General features: G+C 51.5%; 1 protein-coding gene across 3 annotated transcripts in view; it reads left to right on the forward strand.

Moving 5' to 3' along the window:
* Positions 1 to 19,291, forward strand: part of LOC137333959 (hyaluronidase-2-like) — a 42,199-nt gene extending 22,908 nt beyond the window's left edge. For 2 of the 3 annotated variants that reach the window (XM_067998324.1, XM_067998326.1), the window contains exons 2-4: positions 10,013 to 11,012; positions 17,183 to 17,272; positions 18,415 to 19,291. In XM_067998324.1, the coding sequence (XP_067854425.1) occupies positions 10,089 to 11,012; positions 17,183 to 17,272; positions 18,415 to 18,801 (1,401 nt within the window). In that variant the 5' untranslated portion in view covers positions 10,013 to 10,088 and the 3' untranslated portion in view covers positions 18,802 to 19,291. The remainder of the gene's footprint in view (positions 1 to 10,012; positions 11,013 to 17,182; positions 17,273 to 18,414) is intronic. The other variant, XM_067998327.1, reaches the window with a different exon arrangement.
* The last annotated feature ends 731 nt before the right edge of the window (positions 19,292 to 20,022 follow it).

Here is a 20,022-nt window from a genome sequence, read left to right on the forward strand (position 1 = left end):
CCAAGACTGAGTAATAGAGAGAGAGACCAAGACTGAGTAATAGAGAGAGAGAGACACCACGACTGAGTAATAGAGAGAGAGAGACCAAGACTGAGTAATAGAGAGAGAGAGACCAAGACTGAGTAATAGAGAGAGAGAGACCAAGACTGTGTAATAGAGAGAGACGGACCAAGACTGAGTAATAGAGAGAGAGAGACCAAGACTGAGTAATAGAGAGAGAGAGGGACCAAGACTGAGTAATAGAGAGAGAGAGACCAAGACTGAGTAATAGAAAGAGAGAGACCAAGACTGAGTAATAGAGAGAGAGAGAGAGACCAAGACTGAGTAATAGAGAGAGAGAGACCAAGACTGAGTAATAGAGAGAGAGAGACCAAGACTGAGTAATAGAGAGAGAGAGACCAAGACTGAGTAATAGAGAGAGAGAGACCAAGACTGAGTAATAGAGAGAGAGAGACCAAGACTGAGTAATAGAGAGAGAGAGACCAAGACTGAGTAATAGAGAGAGAGAGACCAAGACTGAGTAATAGAGAGAGAGACCAAGACTGAGTAATAGAGAGAGAGAGACCAAGACTGAGTAATAGAGAGAGAGAGACCAAGACTGAGTAATAGAGAGAGAGAGACCAAGACTGAGTAATAGAGAGAGAGAGACCAAGACTGAGTAATAGAGAGAGAGAGACACCAAGACTGAGTAATAGAGAGAGAGGGACCAAGACTGAGTAATAGAGAGAGAGAGAGACCAAGACTGAGTAATAGAGAGAGACCAAGACTGAGTAATAGAGAGAGAGGGACCAAGACTGAGTAATAGAGAGAAAGGGACCAAGACTGAGTAATAGAGAGAGAGAGACCAAGACTGAGTAATAGAGAGAGAGAGACCAAGACTGAGTAATAGAGAGAGAGAGACCAAGACTGAGTAATAGAGAGAGAGAGACCAAGACTGAGTAATAGAGAGAGAGAGACCATGACTGAGTAATAGAGAGAGAGAGACCAAGACTGAGTAATAGAGAGAGAGAGACACCAAGACTGAGTAATAGAGAGAGAGGGACCAAGACTGAGTAATAGAGAGAGAGAGACACCAAGACTGAGTAATAGAGAGAGACCAAGACTGAGTAATAGAGAGAGAGGGACCAAGACTGAGTAATAGAGAGAGAGAGACCAAGACTGAGTAATAGAGAGAGAGAGACCAAGACTGAGTAATAGAGAGAGACCAAGACTGAGTAATAGAGAGAGAGGGACCAAGACTGAGTAATAGAGAGAAAGGGACCAAGACTGAGTAATAGAGAGAGAGAGACCAAGACTGAGTAATAGAGAGAGAGAGACCAAGACTGAGTAATAGAGAGAGAGAGACCAAGACTGAGTAATAGAGAGAGAGAGACCAAGACTGAGTAATAGAGAGAGAGAGACCATGACTGAGTAATAGAGAGAGAGAGACCAAGACTGAGTAATAGAGAGAGAGAGACACCAAGACTGAGTAATAGAGAGAGAGGGACCAAGACTGAGTAATAGAGAGAGAGAGACACCAAGACTGAGTAATAGAGAGAGACCAAGACTGAGTAATAGAGAGAGAGAGACCAAGACTGAGTAATAGAGAGAGAGAGACCAAGACTGAGTAATAGAGAGAGAGAGACCAAGACTGAGTAATAGAGAGAGAGAGACACCAAGACTGAGTAATAGAGAGAGAGGGACCAAGACTGAGTAATAGAGAGAGAGAGACACCAAGACTGAGTAATAGAGAGAGACCAAGACTGAGTAATAGAGAGAGAGGGACCAAGACTGAGTAATAGAGAGAAAGGGACCAAGACTGAGTAATAGAGAGAGAGAGACCAAGACTGAGTAATAGAGAGAGAGAGACCAAGACTGAGTAATAGAGAGAGAGAGACCAAGACTGAGTAATAGAGAGAGAGAGACCAAGACTGAGTAATAGAGAGAGAGAGACCATGACTGAGTAATAGAGAGAGAGAGACCAAGACTGAGTAATAGAGAGAGAGAGACACCAAGACTGAGTAATAGAGAGAGAGGGACCAAGACTGAGTAATAGAGAGAGAGAGACACCAAGACTGAGTAATAGAGAGAGACCAAGACTGAGTAATAGAGAGAGAGGGACCAAGACTGAGTAATAGAGAGAGAGGGACCAAGACTGAGTAATAGAGAGAGAGGGACCAAGACTGAGTAATAGAGAGAGAGAGACCAAGACTGAGTAATAGAGAGAGAGAGACCAAGACTGAGTAATAGAGAGAGAGAGACCAAGACTGAGTAATAGAGAGAGAGAGACCAAGACTGAGTAATAGAGAGAGAGACCCCAGGCTCCCAGACCCCCACATTATACTGCATCTGCCACCTTCTCACCCACTCACTGTAACCTGCCGATATCCCTGTGCAGACTCCTTGTGTCCTCCTCACAGCTCACTTTCCCACCGAGGGATAATCGCAGTGCCCGGCGTTCCTTGCCCCAGTTGGTGAAAAGAAATTGTCTTTTTTGTATCGGATTCTCTCTGTTACTTTGTGTCCCCGACCCCGGGCTCCCCGACCCTCACGGCCCCCGACCCCGGGCTCCCCGACCCTCACGGCCCCCGACCCTCACGGCCCCCGACCCCGGGCTCCCCGACCCCGACCCCAGGCTCCCCGACCCCGGGCTCCCCGACCCTCACAGCCCCCGACCCCGGGCTCCCCGACCCTCACGGCCCCCGACCCCGGGCTCCCCGACCCTCACGGCCCCCGACCCCGGGCTCCCCGACCCTCACGGCCTCCGACCCCGGGCTCCCCGACCCTCACGGCCCCCGACCCCGGGCTCCCCGACCCTCACGGCCCCCGACCCCGGGCTCCCCGACCCTCACGGCCCCCGACCCCGGGCTCCCCGACCCTCGCCGCCCCCGACCCCGGGCTCCCCGACCCCGGGCTCCCCGACCCCGGGCTCCCCGACCCCGGGCTCCCCGACCCTGACCCCAGGCTCCCTGACCCTCACGGCCCCCGACCCCGGGCTACCCGACCCTCACGGCCCCCGACCCCAGGCTCCCCGACCCCGGGCTCCCCGACCCTCAAGGCCCCCGACCCCGGGCTCCCCGACCCCGACCCCAGGCTCCCCAACCCTCACGGCCCCCGACCCCAGGCTCCACGACCCCAGGCTCCCCGACCCTCGCCGACCCCGGGCTCCCAGGCCCACTTTGTGCCATTTCTTTATTTTTCCTGTTATTTTTGTCCAATTTCTTTCTGTTAATTTGCATCTCTCTCTCTCTCTCTCTATTACTCTGTCTTGGTCTCTCTCTCTCTCTATTACTCAGTCTTGGTCTCTCTCTCTCTATTACTCTGTCTTGGTCTCTCTCTCTCTCTCTCTATTACTCTGTCTTGGTCTCTCTCTCTCTCTATTACTCTGTCTTGGTCTCTCTCTCTCTATTACTCTGTCTTGGTCTCTCTCTCTCTCTCTATTACTCTGTCTTGGTCTCTCTCTCTCTATTACTCTGTCTTGGTCTCTCTCTCTCTCTCTATTACTCTGTCTTGGTCTCTCTCTCTCTCTATTACTCAGTCTTGGTCTCTCTCTCTCTATTACTCTGTCTTGGTCTCTCTCTCTCTCTCTCTCTATTACTCTGTCTTGGTCTCTCTCTCTCTATTACTCTGTCTTAGTCTCTCTCTCTCTATTACTCTGTCTTGGTCTCTCTCTCTCTCTCTATTACTCTGTCTTGGTCTCTCTCTCTCTATTACTCTGTCTTGGTCTCTCTCTCTCTCTATTACTCTGTCTTGGTCTCTCTCTCTCTCTCTCTCTCTATTACTCTGTCTTGGTCTCTCTCTCTCTCTCTATTACTCTGTCTTGGTCTCTCTCTCTCTCTATTACTCTGTCTTGGTCTCTCTCTCTCTCTCTATTACTCTGTCTTGGTCTCTCTCTCTCTCTCTATTACTCTGTCTTGGTCTCTCTCTCTATTACTCTGTCTTGGTCTCTCTCTCTCTCTCTCTATTACTCTGTCTTGGTCTCTCTCTCTCTCTATTACTCAGTCTTGGTCTCTTTCTCTCTATTACTCTGTGTTGGTCTCTCTCTCTCTCTCTACTACTCTGTCTTGGTCTCTCTCTCTCTCTATTACTCTGTCTTGGTCTCTCTCTCTCTCTATTACTCTGTCTTGGTCTCTCTCTCTCTATTACTCTGTCTTGGTCTCTCTCTCTCTCTCTATTACTCTGTCTTGGTCTCTCTCTCTCTATTACTCTGTCTTGGTCTCTCTCTCTCTCTATTACTCTGTCTTGGTCTCTCTCTCTCTCTCTATTACTCTGTCTTGGTCTCTCTCTCTATTACTCTGTCTTGGTCTCTCTCTCTCTCTATTACTCTGTCTTGGTCTCTCTCTCTCTATTACTCTGTCTTGGTCTCTCTCTCTCTCTCTATTACTCTGTCTTGGTCTCTCTCTCTCTCTCTATTACTCTGTCTTGGTCTCTCTCTCTATTACTCTGTCTTGGTCTCTCTATTATTCTGTCTTGGTCTCTCTCTCTCTCTATTACTCTGTCTTGGTCTCTCTATTACTCTGTCTTGGTCTCTCTCTCTCTCTCTATTACTCTGTCTTGGTCTCTCTCTCTCTCTCTATTACTCTGTCTTGGTCTCTCTCTCTCTATTACTCTGTCTTGATCTCTCTCTCTCTCTCTCTCTTACTCTGTCTTGATCTCTCTCTCTCTATTACTCTGTCTTGGTCTCTCTCTCTCTATTACTCACTCTCTCTATTACTCTGTCTTGGTCTGTCTCTCTCTCTCTCTCTCTATTACTCTGTCTTGGTCTCTCTTTATCACTCTAGGCATTGGTGAGACCACATCTAGAATACTGTGTGCAGTTTTGGTCTCCTTATTTAAGAAAGGACATAATTGCTTTGGAGGCGGTTCAGAGAAGGTTCATTCGACTGATTCCTGGGATGAGGGGGTTATCTTATGAGGAAAGGTTGGACAAGTTGGGCCTGTATACACTGGAGTTTAGAAGAATGAGAGGTGATCTTATTGAAACATATAAGATCCTGAGGGGACTGGAAGGGGTAGATGCTGAGGGGAGAGACTAGATCTAGGGGCCACAGTTTTAAGACGGAGATGAGGAGAAATGTTTTCTCTCAGAGGGTGGTGAGTCTGTGGAACTCCCTTCCCCAGAGAGCGGTGGAGGCCGGGTCACTGAATATTTTTAAGGCTGAGTTAGATCGATTCCTGATTAACAAGGGAGTCAAAGGTTATAGTAGGTAGACGGGAAAGTAGGGTTGAGGTCACAATCAGATCAGCCATGATCTTATCAAATGGCAGAGCAGGCGCGAGGGGCCGAATGGCCTACTCCTGCTCTTAATTCGTGTGTAATTTTTAAAAACTGTATTAGACCTCGTTAAAGGTCAGGAACGGTGAATTTGTTTTGTGTTGTCAAACCGCAAACCAAAAAACGAGTATTTTGCTCTGTCAGACTTGGAGATGTTGCATTTAAGGAAAGGCAAGATTCTGAAACCTCACCATGAGGGAAGTGAAGAGTAGAGGAGCTTTCTACCTGAGACATTGGCAGACCTATCATGCAGGAGGAGAGCTGACGGGCACAATCTGGGAGTGCAGACAATACAATATGCATGATGGTCAGTGTACATCCCATGTGGTCAGTCAGCTGGACAGGGCCTGGCTCAGCAGAGTGATTGTGATCAAGGATTGATAACTGGACCAAAAAGCACTCAGCCGGCCCACGTGGCCAGTCTATCTCAGCCATCGTTGTCCTCAACTGTTATACAACAACAACCTGCATTTATATAGCACCTTTAACGTAGTAAAACGTCCCAGGGTGCTTCACAGGAGTGAAAATCAGACAAAATTTGATACCGAGCCACATAAGGAGATATTAGGACAGGTGATCAAAAGCTTGGTCAAAGAGGTAAGTTTTAAGGAGCATCTTAAAGGAGGAGAGAGAGGCGGAGAGGTTTAGGGAGGGAATTCCAGAGCTTAGGGCCGAGGCAGCTGAAGGCACGGCCGCCAATGGTGGAGCGATGAAAATCGGGGATGCGCAAGAGGCCAGAATTGGAGGAACGCAGAGATCTCGGAGGGTTGTAGGGCTGGAGGAGGTTACAGAGATAGGGAGGGGGCGAGGGCCATGGAGAGATTTGAAAACAACGATCAGGATTTTAAAATGGAGGCGCTGCCGGACTGGGAGCCAATGTAGGTCAGCGAGCACAGGGGGTGATGGGAGAACGGGACTTGGTGCGAGTTAGGATACGGACAGCAGAGTTTTGGGTGAGTTTACACAGGCTGGAAGATGGAAGGCCAGACAGGAGAGCATTGGGATAGTCCAGTCTGGAGGTAACAAAGGCACGGATGAGAGTTTCAGCAGCAGATGAGCTGAGGCAGGGACAGGGACGGGCGATGTCACGGAGTTGGAAGTAGGCGGTCTTGGTGATGGAGCGGATATGGCGTTCGGAGGCTCATCTCTGCAGACAAATGGAATCATTCCAGTGACTTCCCCCCTCCCCAAGTAGTATGTTCTTCCTTGTTAAATGGTTATCACTGTACATTCAATTCCCCCCCGAAAGATGCTGACTCTCGCTGGGGTACAAGTTCCACAAATATTCGCTAACCTCCAAGTGTGGGTCTAAACTGTGCGGGTTAGCAGGATATTGAACCATGAGCAGCATCACAGGTGAGCCTGATGCTGCCCTTGCTGATATATTTTCCGTTTCCCTAACCCAGGGGCTCTGAGACCGACTGTAGAGACAATCAGCTCACTCAATATAGGCTGGCATTGGATGCTGGGGTAGAATCATAGAAAGGTTACAGCTTACAGGTTAAGATGGAGGCCATTCAGCCCGTCGAGCCCATGCTGGCTCTCTGCTAGAGCAATCCAGTTAGTCCCACTCCCCCGCCCTATCCCCATAGCCCTGCAAATTTTTTCCTTTCAAGTACTTATCCAGTTCCCTTTTGAAGGCCATGATTGAATCTGCCTCCACCACCCCCTCAGGCAGTGCATTCCAGATCCTAACCACTCGCTGTGTAAAAAGGTTTTTCCTCATGTCATCTTTGGTTCTTTTGTCAATTACCTTAAATCTGTGTCCTCTGGTTCTTGACCCTTCCACCAATGGGAACAGTTTCTCTCTATCTACTCTGTCTGGACCCTTCATGATTTTGAATACCTCGATCAAATCTCCTCTCAACCATCTCTGTTCCAAGGAGAACAATCCCAGCTTCTCCAGTCTATCCACGTAATTAAAGTCCCTCATCCCTGGAATCATTCCAGTAAATCTCATCTGCACCCTCTCTAAGGCCTTCACATCTTTCCTAAAGTGCGGTGCCCAGAACTGGACACAATACTCCAGTTGTGATCACCCTGGTAACCCTTGCATCTTAAATGTAGAATGACTTTTAAATTTAGAAAGTACATCAGAGCAAAGAACATCGGGCACTTTTCATGGCCATGGTGTGACCTGTGTTTGTACATTACGTCCCCTCACACTGACCAAACTCTCACACACCAGCTCATTGAACGAGGAATGGAGGAAGCTAGATTTTTTAAAATGAATTGATTGCAGTAACTGAGTGCTCGGGCGGTACTTGGTCGGGGGGGGTGGAGGTTGCGGGAGGGGGGAGTTGGGGTGGGAGGCGGATGGGGGCGGAGCTTGGGTCAGGCAGAGCTGTGGTCGGGGCGGAGCTGTGGGCGGGTCAGGGGGCGGGCGGAGCTGTGGGCGGGGGTTGGGTGGTGTGGGGCGGGGGCGGGCGGAGCTTGGGTCAGGCAGAGCTGTGGTCGGGCGGAGCTGTGGGCGGGTCGGGGGTCGGGCGGAGCTGTGGGGGGGTCGGGGGCGGGCGGAGCTGTGGGCGGGGGTTGGGTGGTGTGGGGCGGGGGTTGGGTGGTGTGGGGCGGGGGTTGGGTGGTGTGGGCGGGGGGAGGGCGGAGCTGTGGGCGGGGGTTGGGTGGTGTGGGCGGGGGGCGGGTGGTGTGGGCGGGGGGCGGGCGGAGCTGTGGGCGGAGCTGTGGGCGGGGGTTGGGTGGTGTGGGCGGGGGCGGGTGGTGTGGGCGGGGGGCGGGCGGAGCTGTGGGCGGGGGTTGGGTGGTGTGGGCGGGGGTTGGGTGGTGTGGGCGGGGGGCGGGCGGAGCTGTGGGTGGGGGGTCCTGGAGGTGGACACTTCCTTTCTTTTCCATCCTGCTAAAGTTTACCAGCCTTTAAAAACCCAAGCTTGGTTCCATCCAATGGCAACGTCCAACCTTCCCGTCCTCACTTGGCTGTGGGGAATGAAACTATTTCTCCTTTTTGTATCTGACAGGACCTGGTGCATCAAGGGATCAGTTAAGAGCTGTTGTGTAAAAGCCAATAGAATGACTTTGTTTGGTGCCAATTTGGGGAGAGCGAGAAGTCAGAACCTGTGAAGATTTATTTCCTGTAATGTCGAATCTTTCATAAGAAGTGAGGTCAGACAAGAGCCTGCGAGAGTTCGGTCTCGGTCGTGTCTCAAACGGCCTGTGCTCCTCTTATCTCTTTTACTTTACGTTCTGGCCTGTGAGGAGAGGAGGTTGAAGGGATTACTGGAGGTTCTGCTGATCACTGGTGTGTGGAACAGACTTGTCTGTAATTCGAGATTAAAAGGGGAAGAGATTCATCGGCTGTGAGTGAACTAAAATCTCAAACCACAGATACGATCGCGTCCCACAGCTCCGCTCCGTTCTTGCTCATTGTGTCATTGGCCCACGTTCCTGGTCCCTGCCTGAGGGATGTTGGGGGGGTTTCCCAGATCTCTCAGGTTCTGGGAGAAGGATGGGGAGTGGGATTCAGGAGATGCGGCACAGACACAATGGGCCAAAGGGGGAAAGGCCGGGGGATTGGGACAAGTGGTTAACTCTTTCAGAGATGTGGCATAGACAACATTCTATCTTTTGCTTTCTCATTCTCCTCTCCTCGACCACTGACTCTTGCTGAGGGACTGAATATTTTCTGTCACTCATAGTCTGGACTCACTCATGAAGAACAGTTATTGTGAGAGGTACTGGAGGGTGAAACTGTCCCCCAGTGAGAGTCAGTGTCTGTGGGACTGTCCCCCGGTGAGAGTCAGTGTTTGTGGGACTGTCCCCCAGTGAGAGTCAGTGCCTGTGGAACTGTCCCCCAGTGAGAGTCAGTGTCTGTGGGACTGTCCCCCAGTGAGAGTCAGTGTCTGTGGAACTGTCCCCCAGTGAGAGTCAGTGTCTGTGGGACTGTCCCCCGGTGAGAGGCAGTGTCTGTGGAACTGTCCCCCAGTGAGAGTCAGTGTCTGTGGAACTGTCCCCCAGTGAGAGTCAGTGTCTGTGGAACTGTCCCCCAGTGAGAGGCAGTGTCTGTGGAACTGTCCCCCAGTGAGAGTCAGTGTCTGTGGAACTGTCCCCCGGTGAGAGTCAGTGTCTGTGGAACTGTCCCCCGGTGAGAGTCAGTGTCTGTGGGACTGTCCCCCAGTGAGAGTCAGTCCTGGGTCAGGGGTCAGGACCGAGCCGTGGGCTCTGCAGGATGAACCGTTGTGATGAAGGCTCCACACCCGAAACATGAACTCCTGTGTTCTCTCCCCGGAGACTGGCTGAGAGCCGCTCAGTCTTTGCTCCTCAGTCTGTGTTTGTTTTGGTTTTTTGATTTTTGTTTAACAGGTTGTTTCCGTGTGTGGTCATGATGTGATGTGAAGGGAATTCAAGTTTGAACTTGTTGAGCAGGAATGTTTCGAATCTCCTCCAAGGGTTGGATTCGATAAAACCAGGGCCCCTGAGCTGGGGAGGGAAAATCAGCCCGAGACCTCAAACCTGATCACTACTGAGTGGCCCCTGTGTGTGTGAGGCGGAGTGTGAGTGAGTGAGTGTGAGTGTGTGTGTAAAGTTTTGCCCAGGCCGAGAGGCCTGTGTCTTGAGGCTCTCACCTGGACAAGGGACTGGTGCCAGTGAGGTCCGTCCAGTCAGTGGGCAGGCGGAGGGAGGGGTGTATTTAGCAGACGCATCAGAGAGTCTGGTCTGGTGTGCAGTCTGAGTGTGAAGGTTCCTCTCGGCGAGCTGCTGCCTGCCCCTTGTTGATCTGTTTGATTTTTTTTCTATGTGTTCCAGGGCCTGAAGTCGGTATAACATAGAACTGCACCTTCTGCACAACCAGGAGGGCTCGTGACTGAGAGCTGGTGACACCATGGCCCGATGGGCTGTCTTTCTGGCAAAGGCAGTTCCTTACGTTCTGACCCTCCTGTTGGTCAAAGGTCAGGGTCAAGAGGTGAAGCAAACGTCACCGTTTGCAGGTAAACCGTTTGTGACGGTCTGGAATGCTCCAACTCAGGAATGTATTCGCTATTCGGTCGTTCTAGATCTGGAAATGTTCGACATCATTTCATCTCCAAATGAGGGGTTTTATGACCAAAAATTGACGATATTTTACAAAGAGAGATTGGGGAGATACCCTTACTACAGTGGGCAGGAGCCTGTGAACGGAGGCCTCCCTCAAAACAGCAGCCTTCTCGAGCACTTGGATGAATTAGAAAAGGACATCAAGAGGTACATGCGGTCGAGTCAGATGGAAAGCCTGGCAGTGATCGACTGGGAGGAGTGGAGACCCCTGTGGATCCGAAACTGGAAGAGCAAACAGATTTACCGCAATAAGTCCAGACAGCTGGTGTCGGACAAACACCCGGGATGGTCAGAGAGCGAGCTCAACAGAGAGGCTCAGTTTGAGTTTGAACAGTCGGGGCAAAGGTTCATGATCGAAACTCTGCGCAAGGCCAGAAACACCAGGCCCGACAGCATGTGGGGTTTCTACCTGTTCCCCGATTGCTACAACCACGATTACAAGAACAACGTGGAGAACTACACGGGCCAGTGCCCAGATGTGGAGATATCTCGTAACGACCTGCTGATGTGGCTGTGGAGGAACAGCACGGCCATCTTCCCCTCCATCTATCTGGACAAGACTCTGCGCTCTTCCCACAGCGGTAAGAAGTTTGTGCGCTCCAGGGTGAAGGAAGCAATGCGTGTCTCAGACCTACACAGTGAGAACTACTCTCTGCCTGTGTTCGTCTACTCTCGACCCACCTACAGCTACACTGTCGACCTGCTGACCGAGGTAAGAAACCCAATAACGCTGCGTCTACTGGCTCGAGGGGCAGCCTTCAATTCCGTCTTTATTTCTTGTGCTCATCAAAGTTAGGAATTAAAGAGTGTTCATCTCGAGGCTCCCCCTGACCCCGCGCTCCCCCTGACCCCGCGCTCCCCCTGACCCCGCGCTCCCCCCGGTTAGGCACAGAGTAACGGCAGTTTTGCCATTTCCAGTCCTGTGAACTGTCGGTCAGATTGGTAACGGTGAGAGATCTTGGACAGACGTGGTATGGGGAGAGTAATTTTCATAGGAACAGGAGGGGGCCATTCAATCAGATCATGGCTGATCTGCACTTCAACTCCCCTTTCATGCCTTGATTCCATATCCTGATTCAATAATCACCCAGATTTTGCTCTCAAAGTAACGGTGAGGTTGATGGTGTCACCATTATTTATGTGCAAACGGTGCAGCAGCGTCCGGTGAGAGGCAGGTTCGCCGTTAAACTCAAATATTGAAAAGTTACTGTCTGAGAGCAGCTGCTCCACCTCACTGGTGAAACATGGAAACATGGGAGGAGGAAGAGGAGCGGGAGTGGGAGGGCGAGTGGGAGTGCGAGTGGGAGGAGGAGGAGTGCGAGTGGGAGTAGGATGAGTGGGAGGAGGAGGCGTGCGAGTGGGAGGAGGAGGCGTGCGAGTGGGAGGAGGAGGAGTGCGAGTGGGAGGAGGAGGAGTGCGAGTGGGAGGAGGAGGAGTGCGAGTGGGAGGAGGAGTGCGAGTGGGAGGAGGAGTGCGAGTGGGAGGAGGAGTGCGAGTGGGAGGAGGAGTGCGAGTGGGAGGAGGAGTGCGAGTGGGAGGAGGCCTGAACACATTGAAGGGTGTGAATTTCCTGTATTTGTGCGGTGATACGGACTGATGGCCCAGAATGTTGGGCCTTTTAAATCCCCGATCATCGTGATGGGTGTTGATGACTGCCAGTGAAACCAATCCAGATCTGAAAATTAACTATTACCAGTCTGGAGTCTCATTCCTTCAGGTTTTAATTGTTGCAGATTTTAAAAATCTAAAATTTTTTTTTTACTTTTGCTTTCTGTCGCTTTTTCCTCTCTCTCCTAATCCAATCTTTCTCTCTCTCTCTTTATTTCTCTTTCTGAACCGATTTGACGTTGATTTCACCCTCTCGAATTTACACGTCTCAGTCCTTGCACTGATCATTTCACAATCCTTTGATCGGATTGGACAGAGATACCCAGTTCCTTGCCCAGTTCACTCAGGTCCCAGACACCCTGTTCCCCCTCACTCTACACACTTAGACACCCTGTTCCCCCTCACTGTAGACACTGTTAGACACCCTGTTCCCCCTCACTGTAGACACTGTTAGACACCCTGTTCCCCCTCACTGTAGACACTGTTAGACACCCTGTTCCCCCTCACTGTAGACACTGTTAGACACCCTGTTCCCCCTCACTCTACACACTTAGACACCCTGTTCCCCCTCACTGTAGACACTGTTAGACACCCTGTTCCCCCTCACTCTACACACTTAGACACCCTGTTCCCCCTCACTGTAGACACTGTTAGACACCCTGTTCCCCCTCACTCTACACACTTAGACACCCTGTTCCCCCTCACTGTAGACACTGTTAGACACCCTGTTCCCCCTCACTGTAGACACTGTTAGACACCCTGTTCCCCCTCACTCTACACACTTAGACACCCTGTTCCCCCTCACTGTAGACACTGTTAGACACCCTGTTCCCCCTCACTGTAGACACTGTTAGACACCCTGTTCCCCCTCACTGTACACACTGTTAGACACCCTGTTCCCCTCACTGTAGACACTGTTAGACACCCTGTTCCCCCTCACTCTACACACTGTTAGACACCCTGTTCCCCTCACTGTAGACACTGTTAGACACCCTGTTCCCCTCACTGTAGACACTGTTAGACACCCTGTTCCCCTCACTGTAGACACTGTTAGACACCCTGTTCCCCCTCACTGTAGACACTGTTAGACACCCTGTTCCCCCTCACTGTACACACTGTTAGACACCCTGTTCCCCTCACTGTAGACACTGTTAGACACCCTGTTCCCCTCACTGTAGACACTGTTAGACACCCTGTTCCCCCTCACTGGAGACACTGTTAAACACCCTGTTCCCCCTCACTGTAGACACTGTTAGACACCCTGTTCCTCTCACTGTACACACTGTTAAACACCCTGTTCCCCCTCACTGTACACACTGTTAGACACCCTGTTCCCCTCACTGTAGACACTGTTAGACACCCTGTTCCCCCTCACTGTAGACACTGTTAGACACCCTGTTCCCCCTCACTGTAGACACTGTTAGACACCCTGTTCCCCCTCACTGTAGACACTGTTAGACACCCTGTTCCCCCTCACTGTAGACACTGTTAGACACCCTGTTCCCCCTCACTGTAGACACTGTTAGACACCCTGTTCCCCCTCACTGTAGACACTGTTAGACACCCTGTTCCCCCTCACTGTAGACGCTGTTAGACACCCTGTTCCCCTCACTGTAGACACTGTTAGACACCCTGTTCCCCCTCACTGTAGACGCTGTTAGACACCCTGTTCCCCCTCACTGTAGACACTGTTAGACACCCTGTTCCCCCTCACTGTAGACACTGTTAGACGCCCTGTTCCTCTCACTGTAGACACTGTTAGACACCCTGTTCCCCCTCACTGTAGACGCTGTTAGACACCCTGTTCCCCTCACTGTAGACACTGTTAGACGCCCTGTTCCTCTCACTGTAGACACTGTTAGACGCCCTGTTCCCCCTCACTGTAGACACTGTTAGACGCCCTGTTCCCCCTCACTGTAGACACTGTTAGACGCCCTGTTCCTCTCACTGTAGACACTGTTAGACGCCCTGTTCCTCTCACTGTAGACACTGTTAGACGCCCTGTTCCCTCTCACTGTAGACACTGTTAGACACCCTGTTCCTCTCACTGTAGACACTGTTAGACACCCTGTTCCTCTCACTGTAGACAGTTAGACGCCCTGTTCCTCTCACTGTAGACAGTTAGATGCCCTGCCATAGTGTTTCTCTATCTACGCTATTGAATCCCTCTATCATTGTAAATACCTCGATTAGATCACCCCTCCGCTATCTAAACTTAGAGGAATACAAGCCTTGTCTGTGCAACCTGTCCTCATAATTTAACCCTTTAAGCCCTGGTATCATTCTGGTGAATCTCGCTGCTCCATCTCCAAGGCCAAAATATCCTTCCTGAGGTACAGTGTCCAGAACTGAACGCAGTGTCTGCAGAGCAGGTCTGACCACAGCTCAGTATAACTGAAGCATAACATCCTCACTTTTGAAATCCAGCCCCCTTGAGATAAAGGCCAACATTCCATTAGCCTTTTTGATTACTTTATTGTTCCAGTGCATTAGCTTTTAGTGATTTGTGCACTTGGACACCTAAATCCCTTTGCTCCCCCACAGTTCCTAGTCTCACAGTCGCACCCACCCTCCGTCTGACCCACCGCGCCCTCCGTCTGACCCACCGCGCCCTCCGTCTGACCCACCGCGCCCTCCGTCTGACCCACCGCGCCCCCCCCCCGTCTGCACAGAGTGATCTGACGGTACCACTGCCCCCACACTTCTCCCACTGTGCCAGGCTGCTGCATTCTCTGCAGGCTGAGGCCAGGTACTTGCAGCTATTCCAGGCTGTTGACTGAGGCCATGTTGTTTGAGAGTGCTCCAGAACTAGCTGCGCCTCTAGCCAAGCTGTTCCAGTACAGCTACAACACTGGCATTCACCCAACAATGTGGAAAATTGCCCAGGTATGTCCTGTCCACAAAAAGCAGGACAAATCCAATCCGACCAATTACCGCCCCATCAGTCTACTCTCAATCATCAGCAAAGTGATGGAAGGCGTCGTCGACAGTGCTATCAAGCGGCACTTACTCACCAATAACCTGCTCACCGATGCTCAGTTTGGGTTCCACCAGGACCACTCGGCTCCAGACCTCATTACAGCCTTGGTCCAAACATGGACAAAAGAGCTGAATTCCAGAGGTGAGGTGAGAGTGACTGCCCTTGACATCAAGGCAGCATTTGACCGAGTGTGGCACCAAGGAGCCCTAATAAAATTGAAGTCAATGGGAATCAGGGGGAAAACTCTCCAGTGGCTGGAGTCATACCTCGCACAAAGGAAGATGGTAGTGGTTGTTGGAGGCCAATCATCTCAGCCCCAGGACATTGCTGCAGGAGTTCCTCAGGGCAGTGTCCTAGGCCCAACCATCTTCAGCTGCTTCATCAATGACCTTCCCTCCATCATAAGGTCAGAAATGGGGATGTTCGCTGATGATTGCACAGTGTTCAGTTCCATTCGCAACCCCTCAGATAATAAAGCAGTCCGAGCCCGCATGCAACAAGACCTGGACAACATCCAGGCTTGGGCTCATAAGTGGCAAGTAACATTCGCGCCAGACAAGTGCCAGGCAATGACCATCTCCAACAGGAGAGAGTCTAACCACCTCCCCTTGACATTCAACGGCATTACCATTGCCGAATCCCCCACCATCAACATCCTGGGGGTCACCATTGACCAGAAACTTAACTGGATCAGCCATATAAATACTGTGGCTACAAGAGCAGGTCAGAGGCTGGGTATTCTGCGGTAAGTGACTCACCTCCTGACTCCCCAAAGCCTTTCCACCATCTACAAGGCACAAGTCAGGAGTGTGATGGAATACTCTCCACTTGCCTGGATGAGTGCAGCTCCAACAACACTCAAGAAGCTCGACATCATCCAGGACAAAGCAGCCCGCTTGATTGGCACCCCATCCACCACCCTAAACATTCACTCCCTTCACCACCAGTGCACAGTGGCTGCAGTGTGGACCATCCACAGGATGCACTGCAGCAACTCGCCAAGGCTTCTTCGACAGCACCTCCCAAACCCGCGACCTCTACCACCTGGAAGGACAAGAGCAGCAGGTACATGGGAACAACACCACCTGCACGTTCCCCTCCAAGTCACACACCATCCCGACTTGGAAATATATCGCCGTTCCTTCATCGTCGCTGGGTCAAAATCCTGGAACTCCCTTCCTAACAGCACTGTGGGAGAACCTTCACCACACGGACTGCAGCGGTTCAAGAAGGCGGCTCACCACCACCTTCTCAAGGGCAATTAGGGATGGGCAATAAATGCCGGCCTCGCCAGCGATGCCCACATCCCGTGAACGAATTTTAAAAAAAGATGAATGGGAGCATCTTACCTTTCCATGGTAATGAGTTCTTTCTAGTTGGATATTTGGGTGGTGCTGAATTCTTTCCCAGGGTTGGGGGAATATCCACTGGCTTTAACACAGATTCTGCTCATTACAATTTTACCGAATCGTTTTCATTTTTGTTTGTTGAAGTTACTCCTGGTGAAAATGATGTGTACGCTGGTGTGTGTACATGCACTGCCCGGTGTGTACGCTGGTGTGTGTACGTGCACTGCCCTGTGTGTACGCTGGCGTGTGTACATGCACTGCCCTGTGTGTACGCTGGTGTGTGTACATGCACTGCCCGATGTGTACGCTGATGTGTGTACATGCACTGCCCGGTGTGTACGCTGGTGTGTGTACATGCACTGCCCGATGTGTACGCTGATGTGTGTACATGCACTGCCCGGTGTGTACGCTGGTGTGTGTACATGCACTGCCCGGTGTGTACGCTGGTGTGTGTACGTGCACTGCCCTGTGTGTATGCTGGCGTGTGTACGTGCACTGCCCTGTGTGTACGCTGACGTGTGTACGTGCACTGCCCTGTGTGTACGCTGGTTGCGTACCTGCACTGCCCGGTGTGTACGCTGGTTGCGTACCTGCACTGCCCGGTGTATACGCTGGTGTGTGTATGTGCACCGTCTGGTGTACATGAACGCTGCCTGATGTGGTTCTGGAAATGTTCCTGTTTGATCTCAGACGGGCAGCAATGAGGGGACAACTGATCTTGTGCATTTGGGTTAAGGGGAAGGGGTCGCAATTCCCGCCCGTGATCACGGACCACATTGTGTGGGTATTAGGTGATGCCTCCATAAGCGAATAGTTTGCCAACACTCTCCTGGTTCGAACATAAGGAGTGAGGTTCGAGAGGGAGTTGGTGTCCATGGAATCGTTACCGGGAGGAGGCGAGCATTGATTCTCTTCTTTCAGCTCTGGTGTTTTACTTTTAAACAGCAGGATCTCATCACGACCATCGGAGAGTCAGCGGCCCTGGGAGCAGCTGGTATCATATTCTGGGGTGATGTGGATTACAGTAACAGCGCGGTAAGAATTACAGCCTCGTATTCAATGTCGTGCGGCTCAGTGTCCTTAACATTCTGCATTTCTGCCTCGTTTCCCCTCCCAGTTTGGTACCTCCCTGACCACTAAAATCAGGACAATTTGTGCCATTTCAGTAAGATTCCAATGCCAGCTCGATGGGTCAGTGGGTAACTGCAGGACAGGGTGGAGTCCGGAGCGGGTCACAGCAGCCAGGCAATATTTGGTCTCAGGGTCGCTGGGCTAGAGAGGGGCAAAACCAGCCAGAGTTCCACACGGTACAGTCTCTGCACCGGGAGATTAGACGCAGACCGCCCCTCACCCTCGCCCCTCACCCTCGCCCCTCACCCTCGCCCCTCACCCAACCCACTTTGTCGGAGGGTCAGTACTGAGGGAGCGCTGCACTGTCGGAGGGTCAGTACTGAGGGAGCGCCGCACTGTCGGAGGGTCAGTACTGAGGGAGCGCTGCACTGTCGGAGGGTCAGTACTGAGGGAGCGCTGCACTGTCGGAGGGTCAGTACTGAGGGAGCGCTGCACTGTCGGAGGGTCAGTACTGAGGGAGTGCTGCACTGTCGGAGGGTCAGTACTGAGAGAACGCTGCACTGTCGGAGGGTCAGTACTGAGGGAGTGCTGCACTGTCGGAGGGTCAGTACTGAGGGAGCGCTGCACTGTCGGAGGGTCAGTACTGAGGGAGCGCTGCACTGTCGGAGGGTCAGTACTGAGGGAGTGCTGCACTGTCGGAGGGTCAGTACTGAGGGAGCGCTGCACTGTCGGAGGGTCAGTACTGAGGGAACGCTGCACTGTCGGAGGTGCTGTTTCTCGGATGAGACATTAAACGAGGCCCCCGTCTGCCCTCTAAGGTGGATGTAAAAGATCGAATGGCCACTATTTTGAAGAAGAGCAGGGGGAGTTCTCCCTGGTGTCCTGGGACCAATGTTTATCCCTCAATCAACTTCTAAAACAGATTATTTGATCATTATCACATCACTGTTTGTGGGATCTTGCTGTGCAGAAATTAGTTGCCGTATTTCCTACATTACAACAGTGACTACACTTTAGAAAAGTACTTCATTGGCTGTAAAGCACTCTGGGATGTCCTGAGGCAGTGAAAGGTTCTATATAAATGCAGGTTCTTTCTCTCTTTCTAGGGTCACTGCAAGACCTTGGACAGTTACCTGGAAGGGGATTTTGGCCGTTATCTCCTAAACGTCACTACAGCGACACAGCATTGCAGCCGGGCTCTGTGCGGAGGGAATGGCCGATGTGAACGCAGGGTCAGTGATTCTGACTCTTACCTCCACCTTGACGCAGGCAGCTTTCAAATCCAGGGGAACAATGTGACGGGAGGAACCAAACTGCTGGTCACAGGAGCCTTGACCAAGAAGGATATCAGACAATTCCAGGACAACTTCCTGTGCCGGTGTTACAGGGGTTGGACTGGTCAGCGCTGCAATGCAAAGACAAGTGGTGCCCAGCTCACTGTACCCCGTGCACTGACTCTCGTCCTAACACTGCTCATCTCTGCAGCAATCTAGCAGCAAAAACTTGTTTCCATTTTTAAGCCAATAAAGTCTCTTTTTAAGAGGGACGAGTCCCTTTTGAAGCATTTCTATAGTTCATATCAACGAACATTATTTAAACTCTTTTTAAATCCAAAGATTCTTTTTAAAATATTCATTTGTACAAAGAGATAATGTTTGTCGAATGTTTTGTGTTTGTTTGCTGGTGAACAATGAATGTACAATCGCTGTTCAACTCTCAATCATATTTATTGGAAAAGGAGCAAATCCTGTTGGATGTGCCTGGAAGGGCTCAGTGTTTGTTTGGGGGAGGGCGGGGCCGACGGGGAGGGCGGGGCCGATGGCGAGGGGAGGGGCCGGTGAGGAGGGGAGGGCGGGGCCGGCAGCAGGGAGGGCGGGGCCGGCGGCGGGGAAGGCGGGGCTGATGGCGGGGCCTTTGTTTTATCAACATGTCAAAGTCATTTCTTTTTACTGTGGATAAAGTCATTTTACAGACAAAAGACAAGTTCAGTTTCAGTTAATGGAGACGCATTAAATCAGCAACCAGATCTCCCAGAGATTAACGCCCCGGGAGACCCATCGTTTCCGCCTGTTTTTGCCCCACGGAACTTATTTCTTCCTATCTCGACTCTTTTTTTCTTCCCTTGTCCAGTCTCTTTGGACCTACATCCGTGACTGTTCTGACGCCCTCCGCCACTTTAACAGTTTCCAGTCCCCGGCCCTAACCGTCTCCTTTTCACCGTGGACGCCAGTCTCTCTACACCTCCATCCCCCAGTAGCACGGCCTGCGGGCCCTTCGCTTCTTCCTTGAACGGAGGCCGAACCGGTCCCAATCCCCCACCACCCTCCTCCGCCTGGCTGAACTCGTTCTTACGTTGAACAACATCTCCTTTGACTCCACTCACTTCCTCCAAATAAAAGGTGTTGCTATGGGAACCCTTATGGGCCCCAGCTATGCCTGCCTTTTTGTGGGATAGGTTGAACATTCCTTGTTCCAGTCCTATTCAGGTCCCCTCCCTCACCTCTTTCTCCAGTACATTAATGACTGTATTGGGGCCATTTCTTGCTGTCGCCCCGAAATGGAAAATTTCATCAACTTTGCTTCCAATTTGGACCCTTCCCTCGTCTTCACATGGTCCGTCTCCGACTCTTCCCTTCCCTTCCTCGACTTCTCTATCTCCATTCCTGGGGATAGGCTGTCAACCAATATCTACTGTAAGCTCACCGACTCCCGCA

Source organism: Heptranchias perlo, chromosome 17 (assembly GCF_035084215.1).
Source record: "Heptranchias perlo isolate sHepPer1 chromosome 17, sHepPer1.hap1, whole genome shotgun sequence".
Classification (NCBI taxonomy): Eukaryota; Metazoa; Chordata; class Chondrichthyes; order Hexanchiformes; family Hexanchidae; genus Heptranchias; species Heptranchias perlo.